Source organism: Barbatula barbatula (assembly GCF_947034865.1).
Source record: "Barbatula barbatula genome assembly, chromosome: 9".
Lineage (NCBI taxonomy): Eukaryota > Metazoa > Chordata > Actinopteri > Cypriniformes > Nemacheilidae > Barbatula > Barbatula barbatula.
The window spans coordinates 19,454,146-19,478,826 of NC_136772.1; the positions used below are offsets into that span (position 1 = coordinate 19,454,146).

At 37.5% G+C, this 24,681-nt stretch overlaps 1 protein-coding gene across 2 annotated transcripts in view; it reads left to right on the forward strand.

Annotated features, from left to right (window-relative positions):
* gsk3ba (glycogen synthase kinase 3 beta-a) overlaps positions 1–22,805 on the forward strand; it is a 39,647-nt gene extending 16,842 nt beyond the window's left edge. The window contains exons 2-11 of one of the 2 annotated variants that reach the window (XM_079464809.1): positions 4,220–4,413; positions 6,627–6,710; positions 13,993–14,103; positions 15,042–15,172; positions 16,357–16,463; positions 17,145–17,242; positions 17,982–18,077; positions 20,533–20,719; positions 20,816–20,914; positions 22,186–22,805. In XM_079464809.1, coding sequence (XP_079320935.1) covers positions 4,220–4,413; positions 6,627–6,710; positions 13,993–14,103; positions 15,042–15,172; positions 16,357–16,463; positions 17,145–17,242; positions 17,982–18,077; positions 20,533–20,719; positions 20,816–20,914; positions 22,186–22,256 — 1,178 coding nt within the window. In that variant the 3' untranslated portion in view covers positions 22,257–22,805. Of the gene's footprint in view, positions 1–4,219; positions 4,414–6,626; positions 6,711–13,992; positions 14,104–15,041; positions 15,173–16,356; positions 16,464–17,144; positions 17,243–17,981; positions 18,090–20,532; positions 20,720–20,815; positions 20,915–22,185 lie in introns of both variants that reach the window. The other variant, XM_079464808.1, reaches the window with a different exon arrangement.
* The last annotated feature ends 1,876 nt before the right edge of the window (positions 22,806–24,681 follow it).

Genomic DNA, 24,681 nt, shown 5'->3' on the forward strand with positions numbered 1-24,681 from the left:
GCTTTGACACCAAGATTGCTATTCCGAACTGTTTTTATTCATTAGGAAGACACATTATAACTCCTCGAGTAACGCGTTTTCACCTGACACTGTCCACCCCATGTGTTGGACTGTGTGTGAGGCCCCGCTTTTGACACACAGGGCAGGGACACAGATGTGCTTGGATGTTAATGTCATAAATTTTCTTGTAAACGACTGCCTATATAAACACAATGGCAGTATATTGCATCAAGTTTATATATCGCAACAGGCCAATTTACCATTTGTATTACATTAGCTAAAAAAACCAATATGGTTATTGTAGTAAGCCTATATATGTGTAGTTACTTGTGTTGTAATAAATATTGATATTTCGATTGCAGCCTCGCGTTCTCTCTCTCCGACAGTGATTTGACACACACTGTATTAGGGTACAGGAGGGTACGGCGAGAGAGGACCAGGCCTGGATTTTCGCTCCTCGTACCCTCCTGTCGCTCGTCTTTTTATGCTCCTGAAACTCCTCCGTGAGAGATGTGAGACCGGTGCAACGCGCAGCCGACACTCCTTATTACTCACGTCACGGCCTTGGCCGTTCCCTCATGGCTCTCGTCCCGCCTTGCTTGTTACAGGAGTGTTTGCTGGAAATGAAAGTACCCTGCTAAACAAGAGTAATAAGAATTGGTCTGTCAAAAAGCTGACTGGATTTCATAGGTATACATAGATAGTCTCTAGGAGTTTCCTGTCTTCAATGAAACAAATGGATATTTGATGTGTATTTTTGTCCCGAATGAAGGAAAGCCCACAAACCAGTTTGTCTGCATATTTGTTCAAAGAGATCACATTCAGCTTTAGCAAATGTGTCACATCAAAAGATTACCTGAGTTTGCTTCATTCGTGACATTGTATTGAAGGGATGGCCGACATCATGAGACGACATCATCATCTTTAATTTACATTAAACATTACGATAGACGTTCCAGCAGTTCTCAAGTTTCACTTGTGCTGGCATTTGTTCAGTTGCTATTTTATAATGTTATTTTTGGAGTGTGTGAATGTCACTTGTGACACGCTCGGTGCGTGTGCGGTGAAGATGAGTGGGTGAGTCTTTTGCAAGTGGGCCACAACATCTCTTAAGAGTCAGAGATGTCTTAGTTGCCATGGTAATGGAGGGGAAATGGGGTGGCACATAGGGTTGGGTATTGGCACTGGTTTTACTTTAAATTCCAACTAAGATTCATAAGGTCCTGATTTGATTTTGATTCTATGTAGATTAATATTGATTAATCTATATTGTCAACAGAATCGAATAGTCAATTGTTTGCTTATTATTTTAAAAGTGTGTACGTACAGAAATCTTGCACACTGAGGTCAGATGCATGAATCTCTGCCTGCATTTTGTTGCATACCTGTCAAACACTCTTGTTTTTCACACCCATCTGCCATGCCATGCGTTTTGTTATTTCTCCCGTGAAACTCCAGTATTTCATTGTCTCCCTTGACGCAATCACGAATGGACCGACGCAGACCGCGAACAGCCCCAAACCCCGCGGGTATCCCCGATTTTAAATGTTGAGATATGGTCTTGCGTTTTGCACCGTGGAAATTCTCTCTGAATTGTCAAAACAGCTCTCAAAATGCTCACTACGGATGCAAAAACTCAGAATATCTTTTTTCATCTTGACGCAGGGCAGATAATCTAGATGGCAAGCGGGTCTAGCTCGTCTGTTGGCTCGTAGGCGGGCTCTTTCTTGCGTCTTGCCATGCTTTTATGGGAGAATGGCCAATAAAAGGAATAGAATTTTCTTTGACGAAGTGTATCAAGTACAGAAATCATACTTTCAACTAGTTTTTAAACAAGTAGAGACATCATACGTCCAACTCGTTTTTTAACAAGTTGACCATGTTAAGCATGAGAAGCTAGCACGTTTAACAGTGTAAAGATGTCAGAATGCGTGACATAGCATGATACCCCATCTTTAACAATGTTACATAGAACATCTTTTTCATACACGAAGCTTAAACCATCATCAGATGTCCCTATTCCCCATGTTTATTTAAAAAACTAGTTTGATTGATAAACGATTGATCTGTTGATTTGTTCACTGGAGGCCTGATTTGTGGGTCGCCTCACAGTGGAATGTGTGCTGTGGGGCTTCTGTGGGTAAGAGGGAGTTGAAAAGGAGAAGAAAATCTGAGGCCATGCAGTTAACCTTTAATAGAGTTAACAAGGGACTTTGAACTGAACCTCAAAGAAGCTAATCCAAGCCGGCACAACCAGCTGCTAATACTAGGCTAGATTCTTCAAACACATACACAAATTCTCATCATTTACACAGATGATTGTAAATAGGGGACATCAGTATGACCAACAAATCATACAAATCTTTGTGTCATGGTGGTGGTATATATCAAAATATAGATTTTCCACTATGAATTTAACAGATAAATCAGATATTGAAAAATAACCGATTTTATTAGAAGTTTTTATTGGCTAGCAAGCAGTTTGAGGTAAAACACCTGCAGTTAATTTAAACTAGACATGACAAGTTTACAAAGCTTTGTTTTCTGCTCATTGTCAGATTTTTAAAACATCTAAACCATGTCCACACAACAGTAGTCACATCCCTTTTAGAAAACTCTTTCCTGTCTTGACTTGTTTGGAACACAACCTGCTCTGTACTTTCGCATCCGTTTGTTTAAAGGGGTCATATGGCGTGAATACAGGTTTTTCTGTGTCTTTGGTGTGTTATAAGTTGCCCATGCATGTATTAGACTTAAACATAAATTTAAGTGTCGGAACAAAAGATGCATTCTATCTAAAAGCGAATGCTCACCCAGACCTGCCTGAAACACCCTGTGTTACCACACCCCCACATATCTACGTCAGTTTTTGTGGTATGATTCGACTTGTCAGTACAATTGCTTTGGAACCAGATGTTCCAAATATGGTAAGAGGCGTTACATTTCCGTCACACGCTTGCAGTATTCGACCAATCACTACGCACCGGTTGACTGGCCAATCATAGCACACCTCGCTTTTCAGAGTGATGAGCTTTGTAAAAAATCTGCGTGTTTCAGAGAGGCAGGGCAAAGAGGCATACATGCACGGTATGTGTAAATACAACGTTAAATCTTGTATACACATTGCATTACATCTAAAACAAACGATAATATTTGTTTTAGCCGTGTCATCATTTTAATTTAGGGTAAGTAGCATAAAATAGCTGTATAGCTATTCACTTACACAATAGTCATAACCAATGTTATTACAATATCTGTTGTAATTTAATAAATTAATATTTTTTGTCTTTTCTCTTTTTTGGCTACGAGTGTGGGGAGGCAAAAAGTATTTGTACCCATTGTTTCTCTTATCTTCTTTTGTGTTCTGCAGTACAAAGAAAGTCATACAGATTTGAAATGAGAAGAGGGCAAGCAAATGATGACAGAATTTTCATTTTTGGGTGAACTATCACTTTAAGACAAAATGTTAAACAGGTTTAATACCACAACCTACTGTGTTGGGATGTTTATGATATTATTACATGTGTACGATTAACACAATATCAGTAATCACACTGATTAATATCACAGTTACTGCCAATACTGGTATATTTTAATACAATATACAGTCATACTGCTCAGCTCTAATTGTAAAGTAGTAATATGCGCATTTGCAGTTGATTTTTTTGGGGGTATGTGGAATCTATTTGTAATGTTTTGTATGAATATAAAGTCTTTATCTTCTCTGTCTTGGACTGTTGCATTACCCCTGTGGGCCACTGCACTCATTTATTTGGTTAATTAACTTCTCCCAGCACTGAATGTGAAGTTCTTCAGAGGGACTTTGTACATGCTGAGGATTATATTACACATGCTCTGTTTGTTTTGCATGCTATATAATCGACTTTTATCCTAAGTCACCTGCTGAAGTAATCGTAGCAGGCGCCAAATGCGTACTTTCTTTGATGCTGTTTTGGTAGGATCAGTTGCCAAGAAAAGAAATATGAAATGTAAAAGCTCAGAGTAGATTTTTCTGTTCCAACTTTTCCCTGTTAGCTTGTCTCAGCTTAGTTTTACTTTACACAGGAGTCTTGTTAGGCATAGAGCCATTTGTCTCTCATGAAAAATAATTTGAAATACTTTTTGGACAACAGGACGAGACAACAAAGCAGTGACAATGTTTTTCTGCCTGTTTTATTGGACAGTGTCTAACCCTTAAAACTATTGTTCCTGTCTGTAGGAGATAAGGATGGCAGTAAGGTGACCACAGTAGTGGCAACCCCTGGACAAGGACCTGACCGGCCACAGGAGGTCAGCTACACTGACACGAAGGTCATCGGTAATGGCTCTTTTGGAGTGGTGTATCAGGCCAAGCTCTGTGACTCAGGAGAACTGGTGGCCATTAAAAAAGTCCTTCAGGACAAGCGTTTTAAGGTAAGATAGAAATAATATGTATCTATTAAACAGAATGCATTTTCTTTGGTTGAATTTTCGTTGGTTAAATTGTGTTCTAATATTTGAGTACAGTTACAAAACTGAAATACAAGTGTTTCTGGACCAGTGTTGCTACATTCTTTGAAAAGGTCTATAAATCAGGATTCCAGCAGTTAAGGAAGTGACATCACACAGCTCTATAGTCTTAAAAAATCTGGTCAGATATGCACCTAAGTGGGAATTAATGGGCTTGAGGGTGCTTTCATAACAGATGTCAGGCGTCATCTTTGCTCACTCAGCTGGAAAGTATGATTGACCGGAGAGAGGGAGATCACCTTCCATGAGAAGTGACACATACTGATTTTGGCATGTATACTACATAGTTTATCTGTTTCATGCGGATATTTCTTGAGACGACAGAAGAAAAAGAAAAGAGAAAAAGCTCCAGTGCTCCCATCATGATGTTTTTTAATGCTTTTTTCAGTTGTGTGTGAGAAAGACATGTTCAAGACAGCACGTATACAGTAATCTGTCAGATTTATTGACATAGCAGATGAGTTGGTTTGTATGTGACACACAAACCTTCACCATGCTTCTGATTGGTCAGCAGAAAACTCAAATCAGCATTTTATTATTTCACTTGCGCAAACGCTTGTGTTATGTAATAGCCGTAATGGAGTGATTTAAAAGTTACTGTTTAGAGAAATCAATAATTTCCTATGAATTGATTGTGAAAACAAATGTGTTGTTTGCTTTTGTAATAGTAAGAATAAACAATTTGTGCTTTCTGTTCTGGGATGATGAACAGCATTGCTGTTAGGCAGTACTCTTTCAACTCCATATAATTACAGAAATTAAGGTTCTGTTAGCATAATTATTTAAGAGAATTGTCCGACCTTACCTGTGAGTCGACCAATCCACATGTATAACACAGGAAGCCACAAAGACAGATGAATTAACAAAATAATTTAAGCGATATTTCAGAGGCAAAACTAAATTTCCCCATGTTATGTCTGAATATGACTTTCTTCTAGAAGAAAAATGCAGTCGGAGTTATAATACCACGTATCAATTTTCTTCAAAGTTGTAGAATGGGGGGCAATATTTTGAACGTGCATCCATTGATCAAAAATGTACAGTTTGTTGAATATTTATTTTAAAAGGGTAACAGCTATAATTAGTCATTTTGCCATTTTACAAACAAACTATTTCCTTTTCATGTTTTTTTCTCTTCTGTTATGTGGGTATTGTTGTTAAAAGTCTCTCTCCCTCAAACAGATATTGTCTCTAAAAATTGTTAACATTTTGCTACTTTGTTTAGCACTTCTCACATTATTGTCTCCCTAAGATGAATCGATTTATAGTTTTTTCATCTGTTGCAAGTGGCTTTGGATAAAATTGTCTGCCTATATGTAAATGTACAGTAAATAAATATTTAAATTATAGACAGCAACATCTGAATTAGTTTTCATAAACGACCTAATGCGCATATTTAAAAAGGCCCAAATAAAAGGCCTGTCCCTTTTTTATGGGCATTAGTCGGAATTCAGAAAGTTGCATGCATCAGTATCCCATATTCCAGAAAGCATATCGTAAATTTTCTTTCAGACAAAAAATATTTGACACTTTATGATATACTTGTATATGTCAGTACAAGTATAAATGTTAGTTCATGTTGCATTAACTAATTGAACAGTTACTATGTTGGATTTTAAAAATATTGTTTTACATTAAGTAAGATTAAATTATAAATAAATATTATGTATTTATAAATTATTTAAATATAATTGCTCTACAAATATTGTTCATTGTTACTTCATGTTAGCTTATGCATAAAAAAATTATTAACAAATCTATGTGAAAGCCCAGCTGAAGTCATTTTTTTTGATTTACTGTTCTAAATAAATAATTTTACATAATGCAAAGAAAATATAACCTAGATATATTTTATATTGACTGAGTAAGGCCCTGTCAAAAATGGAAATCACGATGAAATTAATGGTTGAAATCAAACTTTGATGCTTGTTATCTCAGAATTAGATTTTGAGACTTTTGCCTGGTTTCCACAGACTGGGTGACAAATATGATTTTACTTTAAAGCATTGCATCGTATTTTTGTTCCGTATGGCTGCAATTATTATATATTGGTCCATTTTAAATATACAGTAGTATTTGTGCTCTGAATGTATAGGTAAAATATTTTTTTCTTCCAGAATCGTGAGCTGCAGATCATGAGGAAATTAGACCACTGCAACATTGTGCGTCTGCGTTACTTCTTCTATTCCAGTGGAGATAAGGCAAGTATCTCTGTTCAATCAGTTCATCTTGTGTTATATTATATCAAAGTGTGGTTTTTTAATCTGCCCATTCATTGTAATGTGCTTGAAGTTTCCTCGTCAGACTAGTTTTACGGCATTCGTTGTCGTACAACTCAAATACTTAATAAACTTTAGTAGTAAATTTGTTTCGGTGAATCAGTTAAAAATGTCACAGAAATACATGCATATATATATATATATATATATATATATATTCTGTTAATAATACCCCTAATTTGATGTATTGGCTGTGACACACACATAAACATGCAGTCAATGCTGCAGCAGTATTGCTTGAACACCAACCAAACTTTCACCTCTCTGGCTATTTCTTAAATGGTTTCTCTGGCTTTTGGATTTTGGTCTTTGTTATCTTGCACATCTTGCACACAGACCCTCTCAACTCTCGCCCACACAACATGACTCTGCAGAAATGCCTGATCAGTGTTTTTTATTTTTCTCAGACACACACTTTTGAAATGTCAGTAGCTGATATCCGTTCACACACCCACATGTTCCCCCATCCCTCTTTAACCTAGAGCACCAGGGTAAAGGCTAACAGGGTCTCTCATACATATAATCTTGCACATGGAGAACAGGTCTATAAAATCATCAAACATTTTCGAAAACCAGAGAACAGAAGGGAAGGGAAGAAAAATGCATAGGCCTAGCTGTCCAGAACATCCTAGAAACGCCACACATCTCTCTTATAACAGAGTAATAAGCTTATGGCTAGACAAGCACAGCTAAATCAAGTTATTTTTTAGAATTCTGTTTACCACTAGTGTGATTAAACATAAGAAATGAAACACTGCAACTTTAACTGTGCTGAACATATAAGTGACAGGCCTGTGCTGCTGGCTCGAAGGCAATGGTTTCTCAATCCTCACAGGCACAATAACATCCTGAGCCCTGCGCACTGTACATGTGACACACCTGAGGACACCGTGTGTGTCTGAGCAGAAATCGATAGCTTCTCATTAAACAAGCCTGCATTACCCCAGAGGTCTGAAGATGTCAGGTGTCTTGCTCTCAGGGGCTACTCTCCAGTGTGAATACGCAGTCATAATGAGCATTTCAGGTGTAAGACACTCTCCTGCTCTCTGTCTATATTTTTTCTTCCGTTCATTCTCTCGTACATAACACTCCCACACACTAGAGGTAGGAGGTATGACCAAAATATTATAGCACAGTATTAGTGATTTTGTATAATGGTATAGGTAGGTTAGTTTTCATATTTTAATTATGTGCAGTGGTTTAGTTTTGGTCTAAATATTGTAGTTTCCACTAAAAGCATGTCATTGGCAAAAACTGGCAAACCGTAATTGACATGACTGGTAATTAGGGCTGTGTATTGGCAAGTGCCTCCCAATACGATACATATCACGATAGATGAGTGACGATACAATATATTGCTATGTATTTCAATACGATACACATTTGCGATATATTGCAATACTTTAAATTGAAAATGTAAAAAGTAGAGGTAGAAATAAAACACGCTGTGCACCACCTGGGGTTTCTGTAAGGATAAGTGTAAAAACATCCCTTTCCTCTGCTGAGGGATGGGATGCGTGGCCCTTTAGATCAGAAGTTTGGGTTCCCAAACTGGATTGTACTTGTCAGGGGTTTCAGGGAAATAACCCAATTGCAGGCAGCGGAAGGTGGTGGGAAAACAAAGACTTTATTAATAACACACAAAAACCCACGAGGGGGCAAACAATAATGGACAAGGAATAATAAATTGACTCGACAGGACACGGAAGACTGACAGGACTAAACTAAAACAACACTTGACACTGGAGCTACACAACCTGAACTAAACTAAATCGGAATAAATCCACACTGAATGAATTGACGGCACTTCAACCATCGACGCCTCAAGCAGCCAAGGGACGGCGGCAGACAAGACATATAAGCAAAACGAAGCACAGAAAAGCAAACACAAGGGCATTATATGGGGAGACTAACAAAGGAGATAACAATGGGCAGTTGTGGGTAATGAGACACAGGCGGGAAGCTAACAAGGAAACAAGAGGGGCGGGGCCAAAGACGAGACTGGAGGGAACGCATTATGCCTTGACCGACAATAATATGTTTCTCTCCACACAAAACACGTGGCTCTGTCATGATCCTGCCACTAGACTAGGAAATCAAGACATCCAAAAAAGTTAATTAAGTCCGGCGTTAATACAGTCTCACAATAGTATTTGCTGTATAACGTGGAATGGACCAGAATGTTCAAAATAAAAAAATGTCAAAATAAAAGTCTGGGTAACCTGAGTAAGTTATAACACCCACATTTTACCACACCATCCCCCCTGATTTACAAAAATAATTCTACCACATATATTACTTACTTAAGTAAACTGAAGTAAATGTGCCACTAAAATTCTAAAACTTTTTTTACTTATTATCAAAAAAATATGACATCATTGTACATTATACAAAATTTTTTACAGATTGCCCCCCTGCATGCTTAGATCTGAGGCATTACATGCAAATGTCAACCGCAAAATCACAAAGGTTTTACCAAAAACATGAATCACATCCTTTTTAAACACATCCTCTTTTAATCTTTTAAAAATGAAAATTCATACATACACTGATATTCTCCTGATATCTGCACTCTATCAAGAGGGGTTTATGAAAATATAACAGATGATTCAGTGTATTGGTAATAAAAACACTCTTTGAGAATTTAGATTTCATGTCTGAAAATGTCACATCCATAACACTGTTTCGAAATATCTGATTTACATCTATTAACTAACAGTTGCAGTATACTACTATCTACACAAAACATGCAATGCATCAAACTAAACAGCCTCTGTAATGAGGCTTTGACCGGTGGATGCCTATAAGCTGTGATTTTTGCTTTATGTCTTATATATGCCATACAGTAGATATACTTTACAGTGTTATAAACAATACAGCACAACTGACTGACACATTTTACCACCACATGGGATAGACCATCAAACTGCCCAGCTGTCTATACCAGTACACAAGGTCTTTTTAGCTTCTCCATACTGTAATTTTAGTTGTGAGTCTTGTGTTAACCACCATGAAATCAGAGCCCATAGCATCTTGCAGCGATATACAGCGAGAGATTGAGAAAGGAGGATGACGTGGAGAGGGAGAAAGAGATTACAATCAGGCTTGAAAAGAGACTGTTATACACAGATGAGTTGGCGTCTCGTCTGGATGTGATCTGCTCACTCTCTGACCAGCTTGCCTTCTGCTAAGTGGCACCATTAGAAATTGTGTTACCGACATTACAATCCAGACATTACTTTACTCTTAAACCTGACCCTGGATACTGTTAAATGGGTCATTTTTGTACTTGATTCTCAGTCATGGGCGTGAGATGAAAAAGTAGCAGCACTTGAGGGCAGCAAACATTGACTAAATAAAGCAATAAGCCCCAAGAAGCAGTGGGTTAAAGGGTTATATTATAACGGATTAGAACTCGGCTCAACCACTCAGAATCAAGGACAAGAACTGACCGTTTTATATTGTTTCATGTAAAGCAAGGATGAAGGTTTGAATTAGAAACGTTTACAGGATAAAACTGTTTATATTTTACTATATTATGTAGTGGTTTTATTCCTTGCTTATTTTGATCTTTTCTTCTTGTCCTTTACATGTCACCGAGATGCATTTTAAATATATACCTTTTATATTTTGTTCTTGTGTCTTAATCCAATTCATATTTTATATTTCGGTTGAAAACAGCTACATTGCACATTTTTATTTAATCCAGTGCAGTGTCTGTTGAATTTCAACAAAAACAAACATCAGGAGTGAGATAAAGTCAATGTGAAAGGCTGAGAGCATGACAAGACACATGAAAACTGTGATAAAAATCGAGGTTATCGCATAAAAAAATACTTTTTCCTAAATACACGTACAAAAATGCTACAAAAAGTTGTATTGCTAAAAAAGTGAAAATGAACTTGTTTTCTTTGCAATATTTGAGGGTTGAAAAAATACAGAGCATAAGTAGGGATGCTCCGATCCGATATTTGTATCGGGTATCGGCGTCGATACGTAATAAAATTCTAGATCGGGTATCGGTGCAATTTGTCATCGATACCCGATCTGACATAAAATTTGTGCTAGACGATGTAAAAGTTCATGGAGACAACGGCGCTTAAACTCTCTCGTGGCTGTGCTTTGCGCAACGTGCGACATCATACGCTAGCAACGTGCGACATCATACGCTAGCAACGTGCGACATCATACGCTAGCAACGTGCTCTGTACGTAGTGCACGTGAACATATAGCAGCGAACAGCATGGAGCGAGCCAAAATATCTGTTATTTTACAACAGCTACGCCAATAAGTTCCACCGCTTTCATTGTTATGGATGGGCAACCGCTGTCCGTCGTTGCGAATAATGGCTTCAGACTACTTATAAACCACCTGGAGCCGCAGTAAGACACGCCGAAGCGTAAATATTCAACTGAAATTTATCTCTACCTGAACCGTACCGAAAAGTCTGCAAACACATATCCGAAAAAATTTAAGATGTCAATGCGGTGAGTTTTACAACAGATATCTGGAGCTGCGACGTGTCGCTTTTAAGTTTAACCGCACACTGGTTGGATGAGAATTTTGTGCCACAAAATGCCACGTTAAATGCAACAAACATGTGCAGTTTTACTAAGCTAGGGAAGCTAGTGTTTTATTCATCTGTTTCTGTGTTGGATGTTAAATTTTATTTTCACTAAACTTTAGTTTAGTTAAGTGGACTTTGCTTTAGTAACTAAAGCATTAAAAAGATCTGATTCATGTTATTTTGAATATCTAAAGCAGTAAAGCTAGTACTTTTTTGCTCAATTTCAGCTGCTTTATTGCAAATTGATTTTTAAATAATTTTTGCACTTTCTTAAAAATTATTAAGAAATTTTGTTTCCATTTATTTATACCCGTTTATCAAGCTAGTGAAGCTGTTGTTTTATTCAGCTGCTTAATTTGCACTATAATTTTGAATGTCTTTTGTCCAAAGATAGTGAACACTTTTGTTTTATTTTTCATTTGTTTTGCACCGGTGCTGGTTTAATAAACTATTTACTAAATTTGTGAATCGTTAGTTTGTTATTTTGTTTTACGGGGTCAGGAAATTGATGTTAAGTCGAGCCTGATGTCTTGCACAGCAATGCACACAGTTTATCAAGTAATTTTGCACTTTAAAATGTTTACCTTAGTATCGGATCGGTACTCGGTATCGGCCAATACTGAATCTCAGGTATCGGAATCGGTATCGGAAGCAAAAAAGGTGGATCGGAGCATCCCTAAGCATAAGTTCTGTTATTTGAACCTGAAATGTGTCTTCAGTGTTCATTTTCTGCAAATAAATGGAAAAATGTAAGAGTTTTCTGATTTAAAAAGTTATTATTTATAGGTACTGAATGGGTCTAGGTAAAAAAATCCTTTTTGTTTCATTGTGTGAACTACTAACAATATTTCTCACAAATAAAAATATTAATGAATATTGTTAGTTGTTCACACAATGAAACAAAAAGGATTATTTTACCAAGACACATACAGTACCTATAAATAATAACTTTTTAAATCAGAAAACTCTTACATTTTTCCACGGCTGTATACACCAGATCAACTTTGTGGTTAGTATTCATTGTGATGCTTAAAAATACTACCTATATGGGCAACTGACTAGATTTTTGGGACTGAGCGACAGATAACTGTGTATATGTGTGGTCTCTGGTGTGTTAGCATGTTGGCAGCTGACGTGTGCAAAGGCTTTAAGTTCAGCAGAAGCAGACAGAACATCTGCGTGTTAAAAGAGTCTATTTATGAATGTTGTAGGAGATGGTGTTACAGTAGAGTCCTCAGAGACGGGTACTTGACATGCACCAATCATTACCCATCACTCTCTCTCTCTCTCTCTCTCTCTCTGAGAGAATGATAAATGTCCATGGTTTTGTTACAATTTCACAAATTCTGTAAATTGAGAACCAGTGTATAATATTCATATTATTTACACTTCATTCATTATTATTTCATGATGATTCTTTGTACTGTACCGAAATTTGATGAGTAAGAAAACCTGGGGTTTTGGCTGTCATGAAATGATGGAAAAAACTGCAAATAGACAGCACATTTAGCAGGCTTGTATCAATTCGGAATAGTCATTTTTATGGTGTTTTCCTCAATATATTGAAAAATGTGTTTAAGCACACATGGAATTAGAAATTGTCTTGCATTTTACATCGCCTCTCAATGAGTTTGGCTTGAACAGGAGCTGTTTATGAAAACGACTTGAATAGCAGGGCCCGGGGATGGATGAGTTTCTACCTGTGGCTCATGCTCTGTGGGAGATGAAGCGAGCCACAGATCACCCAATCAGATGCTTACAATGTCATGCGCATACGGAGCAGGAGCCAATCGGGTGGCTTTGTAATCTGCTGGCACATTTTACAGACCAATTGTGACGAAGCTTTACCGATCAGCTGTAATTGAGGAAGTGTTGCTGTAGCGAGGGTGGAGAGTGAGTCATCGTTGAGACTATTTTAAGCTGCACAGCACAGTCGGAGGCTGGTTTGGGTTTATTTTTTCCCTCTTTCTTTAAAAAAAAATCAAACATCTGTTATTAGAGATTACTTTTCAATCAGCATGGGTAAATCGGAGAGAGAGATATGCAGTAATAAATTGGTGTAGATAGTAATATAGTTCTCATTCTTGGCATTTATAACTCCATTTATAACTTGGCATTTATAACTCCACGTAAGGACCTTGTGGAAAAAGGAAGAATGGCATAAAAGACAGGATGTGACATCAGAGGGCTCAGGGTAGCCATGTAGCCCATTCTCTTCAGTTGTCTTTTAGTTCCTCAGGAGGATATGAGCTCAATGTCTGAAGATGTATGTTATGTAAAGATGTTGGGTATAATCATCTTTTGCTTTCAGGCAGAATTCTACACAATGCATGGCATTCAACGTTCTCTGCGACATCATGCCAGAGGATTTGCTGTTTTTGTGCTGTTACCATAGCAGCGTATTTTAACGGTCCACTGACTGGCTGTTCAGCTATGAAGTCACTGAGATATTTGGAAGCTTAAAGGCCGTTTTTAGTGTAGCGCTTGACTCAGATCTATTATCTTTTATCATATGTAATGGGTTTACATTTGTGTTTAACGTTTCTATTTGTGTGCTGTAATATAACTCAATAGCTGTATGTGTGCATATTCTCATACAGTAACGCTAAAGTTTTCTTTCTTGTTCTCTGTCCACAGAAAGATGAGGTGTATCTGAACTTGGTTCTGGACTACGTCCCTGAGACTGTGTATAGAGTGGCAAGACACTACAGCCGTGCTAAGCAGACCCTTCCTATGGTTTATGTGAAGGTACATTTGTGTGTATTTTATTCTCTAACATCCATAATTTGTACACTTATTATGCAGTGGTTTGATACTTCTTAGTACCATGATTAATCTAATATATAACGGCACCTCTGAAAAGATAAATGTGTATAGGTGTCCAATTTTAATAAGCCTCTAATGAGTTACTAGTGTGCGTTTCAATGAAACATTATCGTCCCGCTGGTTAAGTATAAGTGTGTGTTGGCGTTCAGTGCTGTTTTGCGTCAACAGGGTCTTGACTGCTGTGATGACATCATCAATCCTTTGTGTCTGTACTGAGCTATATCCTTCCTTCTATAGCAGGATGTGACATGAATAGAGAAACAAACACTTGGCAAGCTGTAGATAACATTTGGTGTGGAGATTGATCACTTTAAACATTAAATGATTAAAATTAGACATTAAATTATTTGATACTTTGCAAACGATGAGAACAAAATTGCATTCTAATAATATGTTATGTATTATTATGCAAATGGTTTCATCCAATGCATGCGCTGACCCCACTTTTTAATTTATATTTAATTGATATTAATATTAATTCTTACTAATATTATATAGTATATTCATTGTATTACATTTAAAACTTCTCAACAGTTATTGATGCTTTGCAGAGGTCTACTGGAAGCTTAGTTTGTTTGTTGTTGTTGCTGTTGAACAGTTTATAGTGTATATTGTATGATATGTTGTAAATATTATACCAGTTTTGACTGGGTGACCACAAAGTATATAAAGCAAATAAGTGCACACCTTGTGATGGGACATTGTATTAATGGGTTAGTTCCTTTTAAAATTAAAATTTTGATTGATATCTTTTACTGCATTGCTGTTCACTGCAACTTAAAATTGCATCATGCTTCCGAACACTCTAGCTTGTTGCTTTTTTGTAAACTGATCGTGAATGTTTTTTCTTATCATTGCAGTTGTACATGTACCAGCTCTTCAGGAGTCTGGCCTACATCCATTCCTTCGGGATCTGTCATCGTGACATAAAACCCCAGAACCTTTTGCTGGATCCAGAGACGGCCGTGCTTAAACTTTGTGACTTTGGCAGGTCAGTTGGTAATCTCTGGGTAGCTTTCACATAGGATACAATCGATTTTTTGATACCGCACAGATCTTATTGGATCTGTGTAGTAAAAGCATCACTTTTCTGCATTTAACCTGAAAAGCCAATATATTACACCTCACCAGAGCCTCCAGATGGTCTCGCTGTGCTCTGACGTTTTTGTGCTGACTTCAGCTGTTTACGTTAAATTTGCTTTCAGATATTTGTGGTCTTAAATACTACTGAAGATTTGAAGTGTAGTGATATTCTGTTATTCATTCACTTGGCTTATGTGTGTATAGTGTACCTGTTTCAGAATTCCAATGCAAATGAATCCATAATATCAAGCACTTTAGACAAAATGGGCTAAACCTGTTTCAAATGAGAACGCAGATGTTGCTGCAGTCTTTAAACATGCTGGAAGATATATTTGTAATATTTTAACAAGCAGCTAGACAGCCATCAGTGTAGTCCCTGCAGGATTTTGTGATCACAGAATTTAACACATAATTCAACAAACTCTACAACTGGCAAAATTTTGAGATTGTCAACAGATTTTCCACATTTTTGGCCAAAGACGCGCCATGTGACGTCATCACATTGGGCATTTCTTCAAAACTTTCTCCATAAGTCAACCAGAGATACTATAGAATGGTCTGTAACACTTACAATTTGCTAACAACATCCATTGCCATCTATTTAAAAAAACTAGCCTATGGTCTCCTTTCCTTCATTCCGCTGAGGGCGTTAGCATTAGCCGTTTTCTTTGCAAGCTAGTGGCTTTAGGTCAAGTTAGCCTCACCGATTTGTGTGTCACGTTCTTAAACAACACACCTGGAAACAACATAAACACATCTGATATATGAAGAAAGCTGTCATGTTTATTGCGGTGTCAATGAACATTCATCACAATCAACTATCAACTGAATGCTGATTTATTAAAAGTATACGAAGTTCATGGCTCATAAATGTTATCGCAGAGACATTTCCACAACCATAAACATGAAGCGGTATGACACGAAATGGTATTGGTTGTTCACCTGTCAGTCAAAATGGCAAAAAGTCTCTGCAGAATCCTGTGGGGACTGATCAGTGATGCAAGGTTTTTGTCAACCTGTATGATAATGTGGTCTCAGATGTTAATAAGTATAATCAGAGACTCCTGTAACAATATGTTCTCTTGTGAGCAGTGCTAAACAGTTGGTCCGTGGCGAGCCCAACGTTTCTTACATTTGCTCACGGTACTACAGAGCCCCTGAGCTTATCTTTGGAGCGACCGACTACACATCCAGCATAGGTATGTTATATTTGCGCATATCGCCTGTGCAAATAAATCTGCTTTAATGAATCACTACTACTTCTGCTGAGTAAATTTTGTGAAAACCTAAAGGGAGTATTCATTTCTTTTATCTCAGTTTAATAGACAGAGACGAAAATAAGTAAGCAATCTGTAATTGAATTCCTCTGAAATGAGTACTATAAAGCTTTCACTTCATTGCTCTGTGTGTTTAAGCGTCCCAACCAGTGCAACACCCAGCGTTCAACATTACATTTGTTCATCTGGCAAACAGTTTTATCAAAAGTGTCTTACGTTGCATTAAGGCAATACATTTTTTGATCAGTATGTCCTCTGGGAATCAAACCTATGACCTTGCAGCCAACACAGTGCTCTTTGCAAAGACAATGCAATAAGATGGCGAAGTAATGGAAACTTTTGTTTGTTTGTTTGTTTAGACAATACATACTTCAGCTTTGAATTCAACAATTTGACATATGTTTCATATAATATAATACTATTTCATATAGGTCATCAGTCACCTTGAGCAATGTTTTACGTGTCACTGGTTATCTAGGAAGGACATGCCCATAGTGTTTTAGACTCATTGTGGTCAGATTGTGTTTGAGTCGTTGACCTCTGACTAATAAGAATCCCCCCCACCCCTCATTCTCACATCTCTCTGACCCTCTTTCACTGCAGACGTGTGGTCAGCTGGCTGTGTGCTGGCGGAACTGTTGCTAGGGCAACCAATTTTCCCCGGTGACAGCGGAGTGGATCAGCTGGTGGAAATCATCAAGGTACTGGCGCTACTATACGGCACTCCTGTCTCACTTCGTCTAGATGTTTGTGTGTGCTTTAAAGAAGCACAACATAACTGTGCCAGCAGCAGTTAATGGGAGAGGGTTAGTTTTGGACTCGATCGCATTTCTTCAACTATCTGCAGTGTCAGCCTTATAGACTTTTAAGGCCAGGTTCACTCCAAGAATGATAACTATAATGATGACTATATAGTTTTTAAACTTTTTTTTATATATAAAATAACTATGTATGTATCTTATGTATATATGCAACAACTGTATGTGTCTTATGTACATGTGACACTGGACAACAAAACCAGTCTTATGGGTCAATTATTCAAAATTGAGATTTTACACTATCTGAAGGCTAAATAATTCAGCTTTCTATTGATGTATGGTTTATAGGACAATCTTGGAGATAGAACAGTTTAAAACTCTGGAATCTGAGGGTGCAAAAATATAGAGAAATTGAGAAATCCTTTTAAGGAGGCACTGTTGCAGGCCATCCACTCACAAAAATAATGTTTTGATATATTCATGGAAGGAAATTTACAAAATATCTTTATGGAACACGATCTTAACTTAACATCCTAATAATTGTTGACATACAATGTATTTTGGGCTTTTACTAACATGTTCCCATGCTTCTTAAGACTGGTTTTGTGATCCAGGGTCACATATATGTATTCGCTTGAATGCTGATTAGGTGTTTTTCTTGTTTATTGTTTTCTTCTTACAGGTGTTGGGCACTCCCACACGAGAGCAGATTCGGGAAATGAACCCAAACTACACCGAGTTCAAATTCCCGCAGATTAAGGCCCACCCATGGACTAAGGTGAGTAAACAGGTACAAGTCAACAGTTTTATTACTTCTAGCACAGCCATCTTCCACCTCCACCCTTCAGCTCAACTCATCATCCTGGCCCCATTCCAACAATATCACCTGTCTGTTCACGTATCTAGTGTTCATTTCACTTTCTTGTTCTTACCTGTTCCATTGATAAAGAAGGGAAAATGATGTTATGGGTATGCGTGCTGAAATCCTAGTTAGGATTCATGCAGGCAGGATTTTAAGGCATCCTATGCTACTGCAGTTGTTTTTAGGCAGCCAAATATAACACATTTATTTGGACCGTTTACAGAAAAGACCAGAATGCATTGCACACAGCAAAAATAGACGAGTCGAAAGGTTTTGTTTTGTGTATATGCTTAATATTACTCGTTCACTTAGCATACTGTATAACTTCAGTCCCTGTTAGAATAAACTGTAAGATGAGTGTCGTGTGGGGAGTGCTTTTTATGACACATGGATTGGCTGCCTATGTAGGCTGCAGACAGCGAGCAACTCGCTAGGTTTTGGAACAGAGCCAACATCAGCTAGTGATGTCACATCCTCATGTCCATTTGAATCGAATGACCTCACCAGACATAGTGTACATAGTCATAGTCTTTTTTAAACATCAACTTCATTGCACCCAGTTGTTGTTTAATGTGTAATCTTGATGTGTTGTATTGATGCCTGATTATGCTACTAAATTTAACATGTACATCAAATTGATTGTTTTGTCAATGCAGTTCTTAGAATTGTTCTTTACCATGGGAAGTCAATTTGATCAAATAAACACAGAGTAGCTGTGTCATTTTATTTAGTGTTTAAAAAACTTGAAACATTTTTAGACTTTTGCATTTTACTGAAACAAGATAATGTAATAGTCCACAGCAATAATAACTGGGTCTCTCAGATGCCCCCTGGTGGTCATTGTGAATGTTACATGACTGAGCTCCTTGGGTGTGCACAATGCAAAGTGATACATTCAGTGCATCCGGAAAGTATTCACAGCGCTTCACTTTTTTCCACATTTGGTCATGTTACAGCCTTATTCCAAAATGGATTCAATTCATTATTTTCCTCAAAATTCTACAAACAACGTGAAAGAAGTTTGTTTGAAATCTTTGCAAATTTATTAAAAATAATAAACGAAAAAGCACATGTACATAAGTATTGACAGCCTTTGCCATGACACTCAAAATTGAGCTCAGGTGCATCCTGTTTGAGATGTTTCTACAACTTGATTGGAGTCTACTAGTTGATTGGACATGATAGGGACTATATAAGGTCCCACAGTTAACAGTGCATGTCAGAGTGCAAACCAAGTCATGAAGTCTAATGAATTGCCTTTGGCCCCAAGACTAGATTGTGTCGAGGCACAGATCTGGGGAAGGGTACAGAAAAAATTCTGCAGCATTGAAGGTCCCAATGAGCACAGTGGCCTCCATCATCCTTAAATGAAAGAAGTTTGGCACCATCAGGACTCTTCCTAGAGCTGGCCGCCTGGGCAAACTGAGTGATCGGGGGAAAAGGGCCTTAGTCAGGGAGGTGACCAAGGGAGACTAGTCAGGATCGAGGGAAAGATGAATGCAACAATGTACAGAGACATCCTCGATGAAAACCTGCTCCCGAGCGCTCTGGACCTCAGACTGGGACAGTGACCCTAAGCACATAGCCAAGATAACAAAGGAACGGCTACAGGACAACTCTGTGAATGTCCTTGAGTGGCCCAGCCAGAGCCCAGACTTGAACCCGATTGAACATCTCTGGAGAGATCTGAAAATGGCTGCTCCCCATCCTACCTGATGGAGCTTAAAAGATCTTGCAAAGACGAATGGGAGAAACTGCCCAAAAATAGGTGTGACAAGCTTGTAGCATCAAACTCAAAAATACTTGAGGCTGTAATTGGTGTCAAATGTGCTTCAACAAAGTATTGAGCAAAGGCTTCGAATACTTATGTACATGTGCTTTTTTCCTTTTTAATTTTTATTAAATTTGCAAAGATCTAGTTAGAATTTTGAGGAAAATCATGAATTGAATCCATTTTGGAATAAGGCTGTAACATGACAAAATGTGGAAAAAGTGAAGCGCTGTGAATACTTTCCGAATGCACTGACGTGTATACAGTTGCATATAAACCTCATAACTTGCCTCGAAATTTAATTAATCTATTGTGAAATCCAAATGAGATACCTTTTTAAAACATTGATTTAATTTGACTATCCCATTTTTAGAAACCCTTTTGAATCCTAAACAATTTGTGATATATAACGTAAATGTTGCACTGTGATTCAGGATATTTCACCCTCAATGGAGGATGTTGTCACAGTGAAAACCTCCATCACTTAATAGTTAACCGATACTGATTTACGAATAATATTTTTTTTAATGAGCATCAACTTTAAGTAATATTACGCATATAGGTTGTGGCTGACTGTGTCATCTGATCATCGGTTTGTAGGTGTTCCGGCCACGAACGCCTCCTGAAGCCATCGCTTTGTGCTCCAGGCTGTTAGAGTACACCCCTACTGCTCGCCTGACTCCACTGGAGGCCTGCGCTCATTCCTTCTTTGATGAACTGCGGGATCCAAATGTCAAACTTCCTAATGGCCGTGAGAAACCGTCCCTGTTCAACTTCACAACTCAAGGTTAGACGTTATTTCGTATCATCAGACACAGGTTGAGAATAATAAGTTATCTGAAGATAAACAAAACCCTTTTTTTGGTTTGTCTTTGAATTTCAGAGTTGTCCAGTAACCCATCCCTCGCCTCCATTTTAATTCCTGCTCATGTACGTAACCAGGCAGGAGCCTCAACTCCGACCAACGCCTCTGCCACTTCAGGTTATTCTTAGTTTCTATTGTATATAACTAACTGTGATGAAATGCTCTTTTGTATTAGTATTTCAGTGTGACGTGTACTGCTGAAGAGTATTGGATCAGTGCTTCTCAGCTGGTTTAGCTTTATAACCCAGATTTTACATTGTGCTTTAAATACTATTTTGTACAATGTGTCAAGAAAAAATGTCCTTAAAATCAAACACTGATAGTTAATCGTTATAACAAAAATTAAAATGACTGCTTGGTGTCTGTGATCCATCAGTTGAGAATCCTGCGTGAGGGTTTGGAATTGTAGTTTTATAAATAAACTATAATAACTAGTTCTACTTGTGTATTCTAGAACTAGTTATTATAGTTTATTTATAAAACTACAATCAAGTCCCTAGTTGTGTATTTCCGGATAAGCAGAAGAAAATGGATGGATGGATAGTTGTGTATTCTGTTTTATAATGGTTTTATTCATATTTTGAATTTTTCGTTTTCATAATCATTTTATTGTACATTTTAAAGCTATTTTGATATGTTCTTTAGTCATTTTATTATTTATTTTTGTATTGCTGTATTCATTTAATACATTTGTTATTATTCATGTTTTATTTAAGGGATAGTTCACCCCAAATTATTAATTCTGTCATCATTTACTCACCTCGAGTTGTTCCAAATCTGTATTAATTTCTTTGTTCTGATGAACACAGAGAAAGTTATTTGGAAGAATGGTTATAACCAGACAGATTTTGCTCCCCATTGTAGAAAAAAATGAAATGGTAGACAAAAGTTCTTCAGAACTGTTTACTGTCCTACATTCTTCAAAATGTCTTCTTTTGTGTTAAACAGAACATACAAATTATAAAGTAATTTTTCCTACTATGGGAGTCAATGGGTGGCAATGTCTGTTTGGTTATAAGCATTCTTCCGATTATCTATCTATGTGTTCATCAGAACAAAGACATTTATACAGATTTGGAACAACTCGTAGGTGAGTAAATAATGACAGAATTTTCATTTTTGGGTGAAGTATCCCTTCAAGTTTATATTTTTTTTATTTTTAGTTGTTTATTTATTTGATTGTGTTGCCTCAACTTATATCGGTTACTTATTTCAGTAACAGTATTGCTGAGCCAACATTTCTAATTCTAATAATAATATTCAGGCTAATATTATATTTGATTTCAATAAAGAGAAATGTTTACATTATTTTAGTTTTATTAATAATCATTTACTATAATAACCTTGATTAGAGATTACATACTCATGAATTTCCTCTCTACGTCCAGATGCCAATAGTGGAGATCGTGTTCAGACCACAACTGCAGCCTCCGCCTCCGCCTCCAACAGCTCAACCTGAGTGCCCCAGCCAATCAGACCTGACCCTCCCTCCAAGGTCACGCCCACCCCACTGCTCACCAGCATAATAGGCAGGGTTCGAATCATGTAACCACCACTCTTATTCAGACTGCAAGAGCCAACCTTAATTTATGTGTTTTTATGAAGTTCAGAAAGAGTTCAAAGTTATTCATGGTGTATCTCTTATTTGTGGAAAGAGTGAGAGAGCAGCGCGGAAACAGGCGTCAGGGTGGGCGGGATGGAAGTAGAGGAGAAGGGTTAAACTTTAAAACCTGGTCTGTGACCAGCCGGAGCGTTATTCAATCTCAGAGGACAATCTTGTTATCTAAGCAATCCGGTAGCCAGATCCAGACACTTCCTTTATTTGGGTTCCCAGTTTCCCTCTCACCTGGACTTTCTCCGCACGTACCTTATCCTGTTTGCTCTTTTCTGGGCCTCTTACAGAGCATGGCTTGAATTTGGTTTGGAGCACACCATATATACATATATACTGTATACGTATGTAATGTGTATATATGTATATGCATAGAATGAAACCGATGCAGAATACAAAAGGAAATGATAATGCTACAAAATCTACAAAACGCTATCTTAACTGTATCTGTTAAACACAAGAGGTAAATGCTAAACAAAACCGCATGTTCCATAAACAGAGGAATACTCTGTTTCGAAAGATTTAAGAGGTTTTTTTATGCTCTCAGCAATGTTTTTGTTTCGTTTTATAACAAAAGGTGGGACTTTGTGGTCTGGGTGGGGCAGACATTTTGATTGACAGGCGAGACATGTTCAACCTGTCTCTGTGTTCTTGTATGATATATACATACACAGTTTATATATTACTTTGCATTATGTAAAATAAATATAAATATATAGTTATATATAGATATATCTAGCATCATAGATTCAGAATCCATAAAGTTTTCTCATTGCAGCAGTGAATCTTGCTGCTGACGAAACATATACAGTATGTATATGACTAAGAACATGGATAGTCTCTACTGGAGCAGTTTTCTAAGCAAACGATTCGCTATTTTATGTTGTTATCCCGATAGTAATATAGATACCTTTCTTCCCTGATTCCCTCTCTTGTTATTTATTGTTGGTTGTGCATCAGTGTCATAATATTCAGAACTTTTCATTCGTATTGACACAGTGAGACATTTTGCAAATTGGTGCACAGGATTGTTTCAATTTCATGTGCTGGTTAGACTCATAGACCTATTTTTTGTAAAGCCTGTGCTTCATTTGCCTTGTTAAACTGAAGCGGCTGTTTTGTTTTACTACTACCTGGATATTTGTCCATCATGTTTGTGTTCTTTATTTCGTCTCAGCATACTTTTAACCTGCTCACAGATTTTGTTTAAACGTCTTAATACAAAGTATAGCAGTATACGAAAACGACAAAAAATGTGTGTGTGTGTGTGTGTGTGTGTATATATGCACACAATGCAGCACAGTTGCTCCTCACCAAATTCTGGCTAGTAGTTTTGTTTTGTATAGTTTTGTGAGCGTGTGTGTGAATGCGTGTGTTCTGCTATGTACATATGCTGACCTGAGAACTGTTAATGCGTGAAAACAAAGACGAGGGGTTCAATGAAAAAACTATAAAAAAGAGATAAAAACACATTTAAAAGATCAGGGCATAAATGACCTGTTTGTCGGATACTGTAGAAAAGGAGCTTTCTCCAGCCATATAGTTCAATCTTATCTGTACAGTAGGTGCCAGCTATATTATTGTAATTATACCTAGTAATGTATAGTGTATCTATAGTTTGGAGTGCCTTTGCTTCCATACACTTCCTGTCTCAGACCACACCCCTTCCTCATGACACACATGGTAGGTCACACCCCTTCCTCTGCAAGTGCTGTTGATTGGTCATGTCCATCTCCAGTCACGCCTTTTCATTTGTAGACGTACCACTCTGCGTTGATAGCATCTTTGTAGATATTTTTTTTTAAGTGGCGATGTAAAATGTTGAAGTATTGGCACAAAGATGTATTTGTGGGGAGGAAGTACAGGTCTCATGTTCCTGTTGTGCCAATCACACTGTATGTTCTTACACTCGTTCCACTACCAAAGTGAACCACCTTTGAGCGTGTTGTGATGTAACTGCGACAACCCCCGGGGGCAATAATAATAAAAATAATAATGATTCTTTATGTGAGGTGTATGTTGGCCAGCTCGCAGTACTCATTAGAGATGTCACGTAGCACCTGCCGGTTTCTCATCCCTTCACCATCAATGTAAAGCTTGCTTGTAAGATATGCATTCATAGATGTGTTGATTCCCACATGATTCCCATGTGTGACCACCTTTCGCGACTAGAGTAAAAAATTTAAAGACACAAAGGTTCAAAACAATTACCAAAAGAAAAAAAGCAACAAAGGCAAAAAAAATGTTTCAAGGACTGTGGGGCTAAATACAG